Source organism: Tympanuchus pallidicinctus, unplaced genomic scaffold, assembly GCF_026119805.1.
Source record: "Tympanuchus pallidicinctus isolate F22 unplaced genomic scaffold, pur_lepc_1.0 scaffold17, whole genome shotgun sequence".
Classification (NCBI taxonomy): Eukaryota; Metazoa; Chordata; class Aves; order Galliformes; family Phasianidae; genus Tympanuchus; species Tympanuchus pallidicinctus.
The window spans coordinates 3,888,334-3,906,464 of record NW_026294690.1 but is presented as its reverse complement, the minus strand read 5'-3'; the positions used below and the strand labels follow the sequence as shown (position 1 = coordinate 3,906,464).

The following is an 18,131-nucleotide window of genomic DNA, read 5'->3' as shown; positions in this document are numbered from 1 at the left end:
ATTGCGGTAGGAAAGTTTTTAGACACCAAAAATACAAATAAAATGAAGTGAAACAAAATAGACCAATTAATGCTGTCACTTGATACAGTGATTCTATGAAAGATGCTTTTTTAACAGGTATGGTATCGAGATCATAATGAAATTTTGCCTACTTATACAGCTCCATGTAATATTACATGTGACCTCCTAGTCACATGACAGTCCTAGTGACTTCCAGTGAACTGTTTTCACTACTAAAGCACCAGTAGACACTTTTTTTTCCAATAAATTCATATGTTGGTATCTGAGGTTTGCTGATCTTGAATTGCAGAGAGGACAGCAGATTTCATGACATTTTGTCAGCGTTCTCTTAGGCTGTTTGTCTTTCCCCACTGAATACTGTGCAGTACTCCTCTACAGGTTTATCATCCAGCCATTAAATGAAAAACGGGATGGGAAAAGAATTAACTGTCCAGAAAAAAACATTTTGGAATATTGGCAGAAGGGAAAAAAAAAGAGAGAACCAAGAGTCTACCCACAGATTTCGATACTTGAAGCAAGCACTTGCTTACCTCATGGTAAAATTCCATCAGTTGGATTCGTATAAAATCTGTTTTCAATCAGAGGGAGGAAGTTAATACAGCCGATTGAATAAAAAGGTTTCATATCAGAAAGCTCTACTACTGCCTTTGTGAAACAGAGAAGTAACAACTTCCCAGCCCTAATTCCTTCATCTGCACAGTGTACAAATTACCTCCTGGAACTCTGGTAAAAATTAAGGACCAATTACTCTGGTGTTCCACAAAATAAATTCCTACTCTAACTTCAGTGCAGGCCTCAATACCATTCAGAGTAAAAAATCAGTGCCTAATATGAGAGTTTTTAGAAAGTACCTGGAAAATCAGAACAGCCATGCAATGCTACACATCACAATTACAGGATCCCTGATTTCTTTCAAGGGGATTGAACAGACAGACTGCCAAATGTTTGAAGAGACAGAGGCCAAGGTATGGAGAGCTCTAAACCTGATCTTTTTTTTCCTTAGTACATCTCTGCATACATAGAGAGACCTTGACCTCCTCCTGTTGTACAAGCATAAACACATTTCACTTCAGGGGATGGGAAGTGTCAACCAAAATGAAGTACTGGCTACCCAGCCACTAAAGAAAATGAAAAAGCTTTAGAAGTCTTCTGAAGCAGTACATGTCATCTCAGAGGGCCTTAACTTGCAAGAAAAGAAAAATTTATAACTCTTAAAAAATATATATTCTTAATCCAATCTCCAGAAAAAAAACCAACAAAGAACAGTGACTCAGAAGTGGGGCTATCTCACAACATTTTCAGGCCTGTTGGAAAGAGATGGAACATGGAGGGAAGGCAGGAAAAGCAGTTGAGGCGGTGCTTCCAAGCTTCACAAAACTTGCCCTGAAAGAGGAGCTTTGTTAGGTGCAAAACTCAGTCTTGCAGCTGTGCTGGCCCAGAAGAAAGGCTGAATCATAGACGGCGTGGTGCAAAAGCCACTGATCTCAGTTGGAAAAGCTCCTGCTGGTTTCAGTTGACTTTGGGTACAGCCCACTTTAGACAGCTCTAAGGTAACAGCATTTAACATGTGTGTTAAATAACGTAGCAACATATCCTCAGCTTCTTCCAATATAAACAACGGGACATTCTGGTACTTTTTATATACATACATTAAAAGCTGAAATGGTCTGAAATACCTGGAGATTAGAATGCATATAGCTATACAACGTCACACCTGCCAGAAATCAGAGTAGAAAAGCTTTACAGCCCATTATACAGGTCTCTCTAATTTCTAAAAAGCATTTACTGAAATTACCATATTACAAGAAGTCATTACTAACATATCATATAATACTATTTCTTTTTCTTTTACATAATCTTATTACTTATATAGTAATTTTTAAAAAATCACTTTTAAACAAGTATACAATTTTCACTTTAAAATTAACTGGTTAATAAAATTTTGTGCAAAACAAGCCAGCTTCTATAATTAAGTGAATTTATTTATTTTTATACAAAAAAAAAAAAAAAAAAAAAAGGAAAAAGGAAAAAAAAAGAAAAAAAAAGAGTTCTTTCAGAAATGTGTCTCCTTTTCCGTAATGGCTGAAATGGTGCCATCTCCTTTCAGTTTGGCATCGCAGTCATTTATTGCTGCAATGTAGCATCTTCCTCCAAGTTTCCCTCTCATCTTCAGATCCGAGCTAGGTGTAATCAATTTCCTGAATTTCTAGAGAATGCAAGAAAATGGAAATCATTACCTTTATCCTGCTCAGAGTATTTCTCAAACATTGACTTTAAACCTGTCTTTTCTTGGAAGTCTCACTTCTCGTGACCCTGTCCATCCACAAGACTGCACTGCAATTCTTTTCACATCACACCAGAGCAAACGATAGAGAAGGAAGGTGAAGACAAAGTAAAAGAGAATTTTCATGCTAATTTTCAGTTACAGTCTCCTTCATGAGTAAATTCAGAACAATGCTGTGGCTATAGCCTGTTTCATAGATTCACAGGGGTTGGTAGGGACCTCTAGAGATCATCAACATAAGAAGGTACTAGTGAGATACCTACTTTTATTGTGTATTATCTAAGGAATTGTAGACAGAACCATAACATTGTTCAGGTTGGAAAAGACCTTCAAGGTCATCAAGTCCAACCTCAACTCAACCATAGTACCCTAACTCCAACACCCACCACAAAGTCACGTCCCTGAACACCCCATCCAGATGGTTTTTAAACACATCCAGGGATGGTGACTCAACCACCTCCCTGGGGAGCCTATTCCAGTGCTTAACAATCCTTCTGTAAAGTTTTTCCTGATGTACAACTTCTAAACTAAACTTCTACACTATCTAAACTTCTCCTGGCGCAACCTGGGGCCATTTCCCCTTGTCCTCTCGCCTAGATGACAGAGCCATCTTCTTCTGGAATATGAGAAATCCCCAAAAGCTAAAAAGATTTATGTCCTTGTTTCTTTGATCATAGGCATCTTCACTGTCTTTTGAGAAATTTTCTTAAATTTAATAATCCTAGTCTAGACCTGAGATAGCCTGATACCAAATCTTAGTAAATTGTACTGAGTATTTATTTTTGCCTTATTTCTCACTTAGAGAGCTGTAATTGGAGAAAGTGTCCAGCAAACCTATGTGAGTGTTTGCTAACCAGCTCCTGGACGAAAATCCTTGGGACACAAACATCAATTATCAAAATCATGGAAAGACTTGAATGAAAGGCTGATATAAACCTTCTTGATTTAGGTAATGTTATAGACATTTTAAACTTCAAATTCAGCAGGAAAAGGAACAGCAGATTAGAGCACTGGTTAGCTACCACAGGCTCAAGCCAGTGAAGGCAGAAAGGCAGTGTGGAAATTCCAATGAAAACAGAGAGACTACAGATGCTTCTTTCCACCAAAGACAGTACCAGGCTGCAAGAGTCAAATACCATTGGAACACATATTTGGAGCCTACCTGAAACAATGACATTGATTTTCTGATGAAACTGTGCATAGTCTTATGCAAGCAAGACTTCCATTCCAACTTCTTTGTCAGTATTGCTAAACTGAAAATCTCACCTCTATGAAAGTGCCTTCTGCCTTCCAGAACTTAATGCAGATCCACAAAGGGATACAAATCATGGAAGAGAGAGCCATCAGCCACCCTATGCCATAGCCCCAGTCAGGATATGTATATACATTGTTATACTTCAAAGGCTTGTATTTCACCAGGAAAAAAATGAAGATTCCCTGAAATAAGCAGAGAAAAATATTAGCAGTATTTCAAATAGCACTGCCTGTCTAACAAGAAAATGATTGTGTGTTTAGGCAAGGCCAATCTACCTAAGGGTAGGAAGCAGAGCTTTACAGTCAGAAAAAGAAAAAAAAACAAAAAACCAAAAACCAAATAACACAGCAATATATTCTTCTATGTACATCTGAAATAATGTGTCTCAGATCCTTGCACTGAAATTAACAACCTTTCAAGTTTTAATCCTATTTACCACTCAGTGACAATAAAACCTGCATTTTGATGGCGAACAGTACCTGGGCAGGAAAGATTAAGTTTTGCTACCATGAACCAGCTGTGATTAGGTGACACTCTCCCACCTGTCATGATGAAAAATGAAAGCCACAGTTGTCAAAGTTGCCTTAATCTGCTGTCATAACTGCAGTTCTGCAGGCCAAATCTTTCATCCTCTCAGAAGCTCTAATATATTTGTATAAATTAAACCAGTGTATAATTAAGCAGTTTAGACTTCCTAAGTTTACATAATACAGAAAGTTGCCATGTGTTTACTCCAAAGTCACAACAAGAGTGTACAAGAGCAAGTGACATTTTCTGCATTTCTGAGTTGGAGAAAAATAGACAGGAATTTTCACAACCTTGAAAATGGTTGAGCTCAATGAGCCTGGATCTTCAGGTGCTCTAATGTCTGTGCTTGCTATCACTTCGTTACGGGAAAACTGAGAAGTTTTAGTACCTAATATTCAAAATCTTGTGGATCACGTTTATGGGCAATTTGATCATGCATCTTTTGTAATTTTGTCTCTTTTATGTAGCCAAAGCACAGTGCTGTACTTTCAGCTTCCTCCTTCCCCTTCTTCATGCATATGAATCGTATCTTTTGTTTATTCTACTATCTAAGCTAGAAGGAAAAATGTGCAGACTTCTTTGGAATATGTCTAGTCACCCAAAGAGAGGGGAGGAAACAGGATTCTGGAGTGACAGGGAAACCTACACAAGTCTGGAGGAGTTTGAGTTATGCTTGGTAGGTACAGAGTGTATTACCGAAGCACTGAAGAAAAATGTCTCTTATATTGGCAAACGTTCACTTGGGCCTCTGAGTTTATCTCTTCCTATTACTGTATATACAAAGATTTCTAACAATTCACAGAACACATAAATTTAACAATTTTTAAAGATTCTATAGAGTTTTTGCATTAAAACATACACTGCAAATCAATAGGTATTTTTCTCAACTGTTGAACTATTAACAGCAATAAAATTCCAAAACTACACACAAAATATCCCTTGCATCTAAAACAAGTTGCTCAGATATTCTATACTTACTGCACAAATACCTGGAGTTAAGACCATCCAGCACCACTTAATCAACGACAATGGTTTATACCCAATCATATCCTCAATGTTATCATAAAAGCGATTGCTGCCTGCCCAAAAAAGCAAAGCAAAAGATGATGTAGAATGTACATGCACAAGGTTACAGAGGTCAGCATTTAAAAGTGAACAGACAAAAATGTGGGTTCTGTCAAAGCTTCAGAAATTGAGGCTGCTATCTCTTTGTCTCACACATACAACTGTCTTTTGTTCCATGCTTCTGGCAGGGATTGCTGCCTACATACATGTCTGACAAACAGCAACAGAGAGCCGTGGTGGGCAAGCTGTCAGACAAGAATGACTTCTGTCAGTAACAGTTTGAGTAGCCCAAGCTGAAAAGTACATTTCCTACAAGCTCATGCATGAATCCTTAATTAGCTCACGACACACGAGATCTGAAATTCATATATGCTTTACAAAATAACATTCTGAGTCTTTTGTATGTAAAGAAATGCTTGAGGAAGTGCCATGAACATACCTGGATCTGTGCTGGTTTTCTCCTGACTTTGCTGACAGAAGCAGCAGAGTGAGGAACACTACTATGTCCCTTTTGTGTTAATGAGGTATGAACTCGAAGTGGATTTATCTGTGAGTGTCAGATGTAGAAAGGAACGTGGCCTGCACAGACATTTTGTGAGAGAAGAAGGACTTATTTCTTTCTAAGGCAGCTAGTGGAAAGTGAAGGTCAGTCCCAGGAAAGGGCAAGAAAAAAATCCAGGAGAAAGCATGGGAATGTAAAGGGCCCTGCTTTGCAAGCGTACATGGCCTATGTGTTCGTTTTCCTTGTGGAAACAGAAAACTTCATAAGTACTCAAAACTGCAGCAATTTTTCATTGACTCACCATAAACCCAGCCTATGCAGACACATTCAAATATGGCAACAAAAAGAAGGCACATGCCACTAGCTGCATAGGAGTCGAATAACTGAAAGACGTACATTCCACCCTGCAAGACAGATACAGAAAGAGGACAAAAAAAACACAAACAAAAAAAACAAAATGAAGTGTCATGTTGGCAATGGTATGAATAATTCATAACAAATATGTATTTAATTTCACAACCAGTCTGTTGGTTATCTGGCAATCTTCCTGTCAAAGTTGGTTCCTTCCTGAAAAAAGAATATTCATTTTTCACTGATTTTTGTGAACAACCTCTTGTTTCAAGCACTTCAGATTGTTCCCTATGCCAGCTGAATACTGCACATTTGCTTTAAGGTAGTAAATAGTGTACAAAGAGAACTACGTTGCACTTGTTTCTGAAATGCCATCCCACCTCCATACCTTTTTTCTTCAATTTCACTTGTTATCACACAAAATGTGATAGATGAATGCAGGAGATTTTGATTTCCAGATCAGAGTAGAAATAGGGTTTTGTTTGTTTTTGTGTCTGTACCACTAATACATAAACAAGTTAAAATGCTGGGAAAGAAGGCAAAATCTATTGCTACTAGAATCTCCAGTGGCAGAGACTGCAAAACAAGTAATTTGAATATAACTCAGACTTTCGGCTGCATTAATTACACGAGTCTGTATTAAGTGATAAAGCATGAAATAATAAACATCCTGACTCAAGCAAGCTTTTCATTGTTAATGGTTTTTTTTTAACAATTAAAGATTTGCTTTTTCAAATTATTTTAAAATAACAATCATCGCATTTCCAAAAACCAGAGCAGCCAAAACCAAGCAGCATCTTCAGTGAGCACAGAATCCATACACAGTGTGCACTTTGTAATCAATAGTCCTATAATTTTCTGCATTATGTAGTACCACAGCACAAATTAGCATGAAAAAAGGTATACATGCTCAACCAAGACATGTTTGTCTTGGTTTTATCAGTATTCCTTATCACTACATTGTGCAGCAGGCTGTTGGGTGCTGGAGCACAGTGCACTGTGGAGCTGTACTTCCTAGGTCCCGTGATTCAAGCAGTCTCAGTTACTCCTATGTGACAGTCTTCCTCATCCTTATTACTTGAATACAGCTTAATTATTTAAATTGTCACATCTATCAAAAACACCATTATTTTCTTCATTTCCTGTATTTTTTCTCATTCTTAATCAGAGGTGCTCAGAGAACTGGCTGACTTTCTAGAGTCTTTGCCTCTAGGCAAGATGAGAAGAAAAACTATAAAGTCAAATTAATAACATTATGGAAAACCTGACTAATATTATACAAATAATATTATACCAATCTACGTGCAAGATACTTAATCTCTTATCCCATATGCATTCAACACTGAAATAATAATGAGATTCACAGACCATTTCAATTGAAATAAATCTCATTTCAGCCACTGCATCATTTAACACCAACAGTCACCATCTTCTTTTTTGAATGAGCCCTTTACTTCTGAATAAAATTAATAAACTTTCTTGTGGTGAGTTTTCAGCTCCTTCATGCTGAGGTCTGAGAAACTTCTGTTCAACTGCAGAGGGTCAGGTCTCTTTTGAGAAAGACATCTGAGTAGACTGGTATAAAATGTCACTTCAACAAGAAAGAAAAAAAGAAAGCAAGCAACAACAAATTTCATTTTGTCCTAGTCTCCATTTTTCTCCCATGGTATGGATGAAATTTGTTCTTCTTCAGCAACAAAGCAAACTGAAAAGTACATGGTGCAAGGACCATGGATCTCTGCAGAAGGAATGTAAGTGTCACCAGATGAGTTGATGAAGCCCTGGGAAGCTGCTTCTCTGGGAAACCCTGCCTGATACTGCTGGACAAGAGACGCATAGTCGACTTTCACAGTTAAGACAGCCAGGGTTCTCCAGACACACGTTCCTCTGGCATTTAACTCCACAGCTCATCAGACTTGAAACACTTGTTCACTTCTCTCCCTAGTGCAGGGAGGCTCTGATGTCTGAGCAAGTGAAAAAACATGAGCAGAGGAGAGTATGGACTCTGCCTGTATTTTCAAAGTTTTGAGAAGCTAAAACAAAAAAGAAGACGACTGTTTATTCAAGTCACTCTCTAAAGGTAGCACTGAGCAGCAGGACTAAAATCCTACAAAAGCAGCAAAAGATTCCAGAGTTTGATTTGTTTGAAAAAAAAAATTTCTTTTTTTTTTTTTTTCTCTTATCAAATCAGTTTCTGCTCAGAAATGGACTTTACTGATGGGGTTGGCCTGATGATATAAAAATCAATCACATTTTAAGCTTTTTTTCACTTCATCATGTTTACTAATTTTTTCATCTAACATTTTATTGTCTTCAGATTGGTCTGCCCAGAGTAAGTCAGCTGAAATCATCGTCAGTATATGCGGTTGGCTGGTGCAAAGCAGATGGAATTTCCTTGGCCAGATAAATTCAGCTAAGATATTTCCTAAACTCAAAAAACTGAGTTTAGGAATAAAACTGAGGACATGTTTCAAATGTTATAAATTAATTGATAACAGTCTCTCAAGGATTTTGTAGTCATATTTCTGACAGTGCACTCTGTCTATGGCAAACATTCACGTGCTTTATCTGTCACTCTTGTAAGACACACATTTCCTTTAGTCTGTAGGTGTTGAACAAAGAACCTCTTACCTCAGTTAACATTATTAGACCAATGAAATATGACACAATGGAAAGGCCAAGAATCAACAGTTCTCTTCTGTAGCCCCTTCGGAAAATCTTTGGATACATATCTACAACAGCTGTCACAAGGCTTTCAACACACACGAACTAGAACGAATGATAAGAAAGTACAAATAAAATATGTATCTCATCTACTCCTGGGATTTGGATTTGCTACAAAACACTTCAAATATCCTTCTATGCTTTCATCATTGAGAAAGACTGAATGATCCCTCAGGATACTATAAACAGAAGCTCAAACTGAGAGGAACATCATTTCAGAATTAAAAAGCCTACAGCTATGGATTTCCAGTCTACCACCAAATTCAAATATTTGAAGCCGCTAATATTATCTCGGAATTTATTTGCCCTGTAGCAGTTGGATTACATAAAACTTAAATCTTTCAAACATTGCTTGAATGATGTGCGACTTTTGTAGGACTGCAGCAGAATTTCATTCTAAGGAAACTGTTTCTCCAAGGTGAAGCTCTTTCCATTTTACAGAAGAAAGACATTCTATAAAGCTATTAAGTGCCCAAGATATCTAATGAGGGAGGGAAAAAGCATTCCTGCTACCTTTAAAAATCACCAGAAAACCAGAGACCCAAGTGCCTGGCTCACAGCTCTGGTGTAAGGTTTCCAAAAGAGCCACCAAAGTGAATGCCCAAATATAGACTACATAAAGCTGTATTGAGGCTGAAACAATGGTAAATAATAACAGAATCTCTATTGTCACATAAATGAGATTCAAAATAATAAACTTGAATCAATGGTTTTAGGCAAGGAATTAAGTCAAGAGTTCATTCTTCCATGAAGATAAATGCTGTTTAAATCAAGGATGATGACACACACATACAAGGAACTTCAAAGTATTTGAAGTGTGTTTATTTCATACCTGACTATCTAGTCCAAGGAAGATGAGCATCATGAAGAACAGAGTTGCCCACAGAGGAGAAAGAGGCATCATGGTAACAGCTTTAGGGTAAGCAATGAATGCTAGTCCTGGTCCTGAAACAAAAGAAAACAAAGTAAACAGTTTCACACAGTTATATACTTTATATAACGACAATAAAGAACTATTAACTTTCATTGTGTTTCTAAGTCCAAGTGATGGTAATGTAAGTTGGATAGCTAATTTCTTATAAACATGGGCCTTATTGTCTGTCTGGACTTAAAGTAAGAAATTTTATACTTAATGTGAGTGTCTCAATGTATGTGCTCGAGAGAAAAAGGTACTGACATTAGGAGATGGTGTAAGCAGTCTAGATATCAAAAATATGTGGTTGGATAGTACATCTTAAGAAGGAGTTGAGATGACTTCCAAAATTTTTTCCAAAAAGCTGTAAAGCTGTTTTCTCAAATAAGTAAAAACTCTTTACATGGAATTATTCTAACATATTCTAAGAAGTAACAGGTGTTTAATTTGATTTCTTTTCAAAATATCTGCAAAACAGTTAACTTATCCAAAGGATGTGACACAGACTAGCTAATCTGACAACTCTGGGTCTTTCTTCTGTAATCAAAAGACTGCTTTTGGAACTTACCTGATTCTGCAACTTCTGCAATGGGAACACCTTGTTCATAAGCCATAAATCCAAGCACTGAAAAGATAGCAAAACCAGCAACAAAGCTTGTGCCACTGTTCAAGCAGCAGAGCATGATGCAGTCTCTGAAAATATAAATAAGAAATACTGCAGTTGCCAGAGCCTGGGTTTCATTCATAGAATGAGCCATAAGATTAACATCTGTTTCTGTTTTGATTTTTTGTTTCTGTTCATTTTCTGTTCTGGGAAGGAAAAGTGAGAGGGAATCTGGATTCACTGATTAACAAGCCACTGAATTTTTGAAAGCAAGTGCCCAATAACCAGTGGAAAGAAAAGAAAGTTTATCTAATTTTCCATCAATTTTTAATAAGTATCCTTGGTAGAAAGGCATCAGAGTCAGACTGAAGTCCTAACGGATTTCAAATGATGGGAAACAGTCAAATTTTTTTGAAAACTTTACATTCTTCCAAATGAATGTCTTGACAATCACCTGAATAATTCAGGGACTCCACCCTCTATCTTCACCTTGCCTGACAGCCTGGATATTGCTGGAAATTCATTCTACCTTCCTTAAGGAGCTTCTCTGATGAGAGAGAAGAGTCTGTAGAGCTTTCTGCATCCCTGCAGTCACTTCCTTGTCTATACAGATTCTCTAAAGGCAAATTCGCATTACTCTTTTAATCTTAGAATGGAAGCTTGATCAAGAACACTTTCTTTTTCTTCCAAATGTTGTCATTTTGTTAACAGCAGGTGAAATTGCTGACTTTTCACCTGTACCACAGCAAGCAGCAAGGAAGCCAACTCCTGAATTGTGAAAGGGCTTATATGCAAAATTTATGTTGCTGAGGTACAGTCCCCAGTACGACGGTGGGGAACTGCTCTGTGTCCAGCAGGGAGCTGGATCAGTTCTATAAATACAGAGCACATGAAGCAGGAACAAAAACATTTTTCTGTCTACAGAGTCTGAAGATAATCCTTTCCTTAGGGATTTCTTAGCTTACTAAAAATTACAGGAAACTTCTGTACATATATATATATATATATTTAAACTATGTGGAAAGCACTGCCAGCTGATTTTACTGCCACTGTTTTTGTCTGTTCAGAATAATCACTGTTGATATGAACTGTTGTAAATCCACAGAGGATCTGGCCTCAGGTAATTGTCTCACTGTCTTAAAGCATTAAAATGACAGATTAATAAAGACAATAGAAGTTCATTTCCAGCTCAAAAATGTGCATTAACTTGGTTGCAATTAATTTACAATATTAGTGATGTGGATCAAGTTGCTAGTAAGAAAACTCCTTTTCCCACTAAAATATGTAACATCATCATTTTCCACTGCAATGTACCTTTGTGCTCCAGTAGAACAGGGTGCAGAATAGCAGCAGTATGCTACAGACAACAAACTGTACATACTACAAGAGGCAAAACCATGGCCTGATTTTAATTTTTTAAGTGGTAGTTGGGATGTAAGTTTAATTCTGCTTTCTTTTTTTGAGAAAAGGCAGCATTTTTTTTCTGTCTCTGTATGTCTTAATCTGTTAACAGCCTAGTTTCTCTCAGCTCTTTCTGCAGTTATCTTCTGCCCTACCCATTTCCTCAGTTTTCTGAAGAATCTTATTTTGTGATGCCATCAAATCTGTCCTATTGAGGAATTTTGTGAAAATATTTTGTTAACTGAATTGCAAAGCTTGAATTTATTAAAAACTATTCTGCTGCAGCACCATTCTCAGGAGCTTTAAAAATGAGCGGCTGCCAATCTTCTTCACATGGGTGCCAACCTATGCTGTCAGAGGAAATAAAATTACATAAGCTTTCTGGTCACAAATCAAAAATCCTGATTTTTGCAATAAGTTATAAAACAATCACAAAAAACATTACTGCAGTCCTTGAGGCAGTAAAAAGGTAGTTCCTAAATAGGATGCAACTCAAAAGAAATTAAATAACTGAGAGAATGAGCACTCTTAGTTAAAGCATCTCTTATGCTGGTAAAAAAAAAAAAAAGAAAGCCCTTATTGCCCACTGCTCTGTAAAAGCATTTGTTGCTCTCCTCTCTTTTGAGGCATCTCTATCGTTGTTCTCAAAGTAATGTCCATCAACATTGTTTGAAGTGTTTGGGACTTACACTATTTAATGCAGCAAGATGTCTGGCAGTTTGGCACTCATAGCCTTGCAAAACAATAACTTTTGCTGACAAGTTACTTGAGTGTTTTAGATGGCAGAGTACCCTTAATTGCTTTTGGAGAGTTTACATTCAGCTGGTAGATACATTTGTGTGGCTGTGGTTTCCAGATCTCTCTTTCTCTGCTGGATCCTACTATTCTGTGTTTCTCTGACAGAAGCACAAATTGCTGTTAGGAAAACGTTTTCTGAAACCAGCTTCAAATTCTTCAAGTAAAGCTATAATTTAGAATTTAAATATTTTCACAATGGGATTTGTTCTCCCACAGTTTTCTTTTTTTCTTTTGATTTAGAACTGTTTTACAATTTATTTCATTTATTAAAAAATGTAATTTTAGTTCTCTGTCTGGAGATGTGCGAGGTCCTGCACCTGGGCAGGGGCAATCCCAAGTACAAATACAGATTCGGTGGAAAATAGCTTGAGAGCAGCACTGAGGAGAAGGATTTGGGGGTGTCAGTTGATAACAGACTCAACACAAGCAGGCAATGTGCTCTTGCAGCCCAGAAGGCCAACTGTATCTGAGTTGCATCAAGAGAAACATGACCAGCAGGTCGAGGGAGATGATTCTGCCCCTCTGCTCTGCTCTTGTGAGACCCCGCCAAGAGTACTATGTCCAATTCTGGGTCCCCAACACAAGAAAGAATGGAGCTGTTGGAGCAGGTGCAGAAGAGATCATCAGAAAGATAATCAGAAAGTTGAAACACCTCTCTTATGAGGACAGGATGAGAGAGCTGGTGCTCTTCAGCCTGGAGAAAAGAAGGTTCTGGGGGGGACTTTATAGCAGCCTTCCAGTACCTGAAGGGAGGTTGTGGTAAGGTGGGTGTCAGCCTCTTCTCCCATGTAGTTAGTCAAGTTGAGGCAGGGAAGATTCAGGTTGGACGTTAGGAAATACTTCTCCAAGAGAGTGGCCAGGTGCTAGAACAGATTACTCAGGGAAGTGGTAGAGTTATAGTCCCTGGAGGTGCTCAAGAAGCATTTAGATGTTGTACTGAGAGATGTGGTTTAATGGGAAATATTGGTAAAATGTGGATGGTCTGGATGATCTTAGAGGTCTTTTCCAACCTTGGTGATTCTATGACAAGATTGAAACCTACTGAAAGTCATTATCAATTTCCTTGCTGATATCTATACAGACTTGCAATAACATGCTACGTATGCGTTCTACTTTGGCATCAGTAAACTATGATAACATTGACATGCAGAATAGGCCAAACTGTTTTAATAGCTGCTCTTCACGGAATTTTTTTTTAGAGCAGATAAACATTATACAATCAAATATGACACACAAGAATCTATGAAGTTTTGTGTATTGTACAGTTGAGCATGTGTGTACTGAGTGACTTGTGGCTGTAGAGGAGTCAGAGGTAATCAAAGGGAATGAAAAAAAAACAAAAACTGGAAAAGAGTTCTGAAAAAACAAGTTACACGTCTCTGGTTCTGCAAAAAATGAATCCAATCACTCATGTGAGTTGTTGAAAGAAAAGGGAAATACTTCAGAGTGAAGCACTGCGGAAACTTCCGTCACTGGAAATAAATGTAAAGCGTAGAATGTATTATTACCTGTAGCAGTTATTATTATAGTTGTTGTAACTTCCCAGGGCTGTCAGGCACCCAAGGCATATCGCATAAGAGAAAAATATCTGTGTACCAGCATCCACCCAAACCTAAAGACAAAAAGTAGGGTGGTTAGAAGAGGTCAGGAAGGAGTCATAGTTACATCTACACTGACTACAAATTTGCAGAGCAAACCATGCAGAGAAATTGCATCTGGCAAAACTTTTCTAAGTTGCAACCTGAAAAATGATACACTTGTGAGTTAAACTCCCCACTCCCTCCTAAAGGTATAAACAAGAAATAGCCCACCTGGTCTTTACACATTCAAACTAACCTTAAGTAGAAAGAGACACAGAATTTCTAGGAAAAAAAATCCCAGTGAGTAAAAATCTTTAATGGTTTTATTAACACTGTAAGATATAATTTTAAGCTAAGTAAATCAGCTATATTTATCTCATTCTTAACTGATATTTTTAAATTAAAATTTAATAATTTAGCATGAAGAAAATAAAGACAACATATGAGATTTATATATACTACACAAATAGATGAATGGAGGAAAGAGAAGACAGCTTATTTAGGGAAAGGTGATAGGTCTCTGTACAGTTGAAGAATAGAAGTCCTGTAGAGCTAATGAAATAAATAAATTCATAGTATCAGTGACAATATTTATATCCTAAACTGACCAAAAACTGCACTGTAAACCAGAAAAAGAGAAAAGAGCATGAACTGACACAGTACAATTATTGTCCTCACAGCAACCACGGAAAATTAACTTCTTTTTTTTTAAGTTTTAAAAATTAAACAGATTATTTCATTAATCGTTCCACTTAATTTTGGGTGGAATATTACTGGAGATGATTATATGCTTTTAACTTCTGGTTTGGCCATGAGAGTGGTGTGAAGAATCCACACCTGCATAGCTGCACTACTACTTCCAATCCAATAAGTTCTTACTTCTGACCTCTGAGATAAATGAGCTCCTTTAAGACTTTCTTTTTTCAGTTGTTTTTTTTTTTTTTTTTTTTTTAGAGCAGAGCAAGCAAAGCACTTTTCAGAGAAGTAACAAAACAGTGCCTGGCTGATAACCAGAGGCAGTAGCTACGTAGCCATTAACTACTTCGAGTTTGCGACAGGAAGGAGATGAAATTCTACTCAGGTACTGACTTCATGACTGTACTAATAATAGTAAACAAATCCTCATAAATATACAAAGGGGATGTACTTGTTTTGCATCTGATCAAATGAGTCCTTGGTTTCTGGAGTTGCTGAGGGTGTTTCTGTTTAGGAATAACATTAAGATCACATTTGATTTGCATCAATGGCTTAAATGGTTTCATTGCTGTCATACTGAATAAGATACAGCTGATTACATCTCAAAGTTTCACCACTTGGTAAGGGAAAAGCTGCACAGAGAAAGCCTTTTGACAGACGGGCTCTTTAACAAGATTGGAAGCTCCCAAAAAGCTGCAAGTAGCATAGGTCAACTGAAAATGCACGGTCCTCTTAAGCATAAACAAAAGCTAGGAAACTGGATCAGCAGATGTAGAATCTGCTGTTTCCTTCCGTTTCAGACTTTGCACAATGCATTGTTGCAGGGCATTGTACAGCACTTAGATGAGCATTAGCCTTTCCTGTTGGCATACGCCAGCTCCCGAAGTCTGATTATTCCTGGGACAGCAAGTCCTAGTGGAAATGGGGTCAAAGAGGAATTGTACTCTGAAGTGAGAAACTCCAGAGCTGCTTGAGAACAGGAGCAGAGAGCACATCCTTCTAGAGATCCTGAAGTTAGTTTGAAAATAAGAGATAAAAGTCTGGCCTTAAGTGGTATCTTTTCCTCTAATCAAAACGAGTCTCCTCTAAGGACAGTGACACCTGACTGTGAATCAATATAAAAACAGAGGAAAAAACTTTAAATGTTCTGTAATCAAGTGTTCACATATTTATAGAAGTTGCATCTGATTGAAGAGCCCTTTGTATTTGTTGCACTCTGAAATTTCAAAGTAGAAATTCCACCAGAAATTGTGGCTAATGCTTAAAAAGGCACAGGAAGAAATTTCATTTGCTGCAAAGAATAATAGAATCAGTGTAGCTTTGCTTATAGAGTCAGAGAACCAATGAGATTTGATTTGTGATTACCTAATATTTCAATTTCAGGTTTCTGAAATGTCAAAAACATCTACAATTGATCAAGGAAGCAGCAAACTGGGAAATGAAATCAGGAATAACAGGTAGGATTTTGGTAGCTGGAAAAATATGAGATGGTCAACTCTCCTATTTTGTCACAAGCCTAAAGGTGTTGACATTTTAAAAGTAAGCAGCTGATATTACATGTCACTTCTTTATTTTCTTGCCCCAAAAACTGGTGACCATTTGACAAATTTGGCATTAAAAGGCAATGTTCATTAGCAGTTGTAGGTTTTGTTGGCACACAAATTATTTGTTCATCTTAGTTGCACCCAGACTTAGTCATTCATAAACTGTACCTCAAGGAAACTCATTCTCATGAAAACTGGGTACAGATGGCCCCTTGTAGATATTGCTCAAACCCAGGCACCATCCAGCTGGGTTACGGCAACAAAAGCATTATTAATTATTTCTGAGAGTGCTGAATCGCTGTAGTGCATTAGCTGGGCAATTTTGTAATGTCTGGCTTAGACTAAAAGTTGTAACGTTTTCCAAGTATATGGAATGAATGTAGCAGGATTCTGCAGAACAATGAAATTCTGAAGGACAGAGACAAAAGAAAACACTGCCAGCGAACTGCAAAGCAAAGATTTTGGAGCCGGCAGCTGGTGAAAGGCTGGGACAAAAGGAGCATGCTTTTTCTGAGATGTGACTGGGCTCAATGCGTTTCTGGCATGAACAAATTCCAGAGGAAAGAACCTGTACTAGGGAACATCCTGTTCATGCTTTATAAACTATTTACCTTGAAAGTCCTTTAGTTAGTGATATTTAAATCAATTCAATAGCATGCATTCATACGTTTGGGGTCTGAAAATATTTCAGTCTTCCACTAAGTCTTATTTTAAAAGAAGTAACTGTTTCTTCTTATTCACCTCTTATTCTTAAAGTTTCCAGGCAAAAACAATACTAAAGTACAAGAAACGTTATTTATTATAACTTAAAATTAAAAAAAAAAACCAAATGCCAAAGGGTCGACCTTCAATCCCTGTGCTCACAGTTTGCCTCTGGGCTACAGCTGCTGTCCTGACATTCCAGGCCCAGCACCAGCTTAGCAGCAGTATGGGCAAACCAGAAGAATGCAAACACAGCGCTGCTCTTCTTCTGATTCCTGTGCAAAAATAATTCTTGCTGCTTGCTGCTAGGATCAATGAGCCTATGTGATGAAGCTTTTGTCCCAAAGGGAGAAAAGACAGTAAAGAAGCTTCAGCTCTATGCCACGACCTGCTTTGTCTAGGTGGAAATGAGAAGATGCAAATTCTCTTCATGTTCTATTTTCTAAGTGGGAAGGAGAAGAGTAGAGCTGTTTGTGCCCCGCTCTCTATTTTGAGGCTTGCTCGTGCTTTATTCTACAGCAATCTCAGCTGTCCTGCTGATTACCAAATTACACAGGTACAACACAAATCCACAAAACGGAATAAAAACGTTGATTTGTTTACTAATATGGAGAATTATGTTTTGCAAAGTCCACCCCACAAAAGCCAGCAATATCCATGAATGCACATGACCATGTAACCTTAATTCAGTCTTCCTGTGCATAGGGCTAGGATTCAATCTTCGCTTATGTGATAACAGTACTACTCCAGACTCTGCTCAAGGAGAACTGTAGCACATACAATGAATGAAGAAGGAAAAAGTAGGATGTGTAGTGTAGTGAAAACAATATTGAATATTGATCCAGAGGATTAGCTTTGTTTCATGTTGCTGCTATAAAGTTTTCATGTGATGTTATGTCCACAAATCACAACGCTTTCACAAATGTTCTGCCATGTTTCCTGTATTGGAAGAAGGAAACCTCAGAGATCAAAATTCATGTGTGCAGCAGCCACACACCTGCTCTTAGGAGGGAGCCATTGCAACCCAATTCCTTGTCATTTCCATGTATCAAATCATCAGGAAAACACTGTTTATCAAATGCTTTCCTGCTCTCAAAGCAAAGCAAAACTGTACCACAAAGCTATTGTGGAATCCTCCCATGACTTCAGGAAACATGGTCCCA

At 37.6% G+C, this 18,131-nt stretch overlaps 1 protein-coding gene across 2 annotated transcripts in view; it reads right to left on the bottom strand.

Annotated features, from left to right (window-relative positions):
• Positions 1–208: 208 nt before the first annotated feature.
• SLC6A11 (solute carrier family 6 member 11) overlaps positions 209–18,131 on the bottom strand; it is an 84,556-nt gene continuing 66,633 nt past the window's right edge. For both annotated transcript variants that reach the window (XM_052678813.1, XM_052678812.1), the window contains exons 8-15: positions 13,955–14,058; positions 10,212–10,336; positions 9,563–9,675; positions 8,638–8,775; positions 5,957–6,059; positions 5,067–5,167; positions 3,572–3,742; positions 209–2,227 (exon numbers count right to left, since the gene is read on the bottom strand). In XM_052678813.1, coding sequence (XP_052534773.1) covers positions 2,075–2,227; positions 3,572–3,742; positions 5,067–5,167; positions 5,957–6,059; positions 8,638–8,775; positions 9,563–9,675; positions 10,212–10,336; positions 13,955–14,058 — 1,008 coding nt within the window. In that variant the 3' untranslated portion in view covers positions 209–2,074. The remainder of the gene's footprint in view (positions 2,228–3,571; positions 3,743–5,066; positions 5,168–5,956; positions 6,060–8,637; positions 8,776–9,562; positions 9,676–10,211; positions 10,337–13,954; positions 14,059–18,131) is intronic.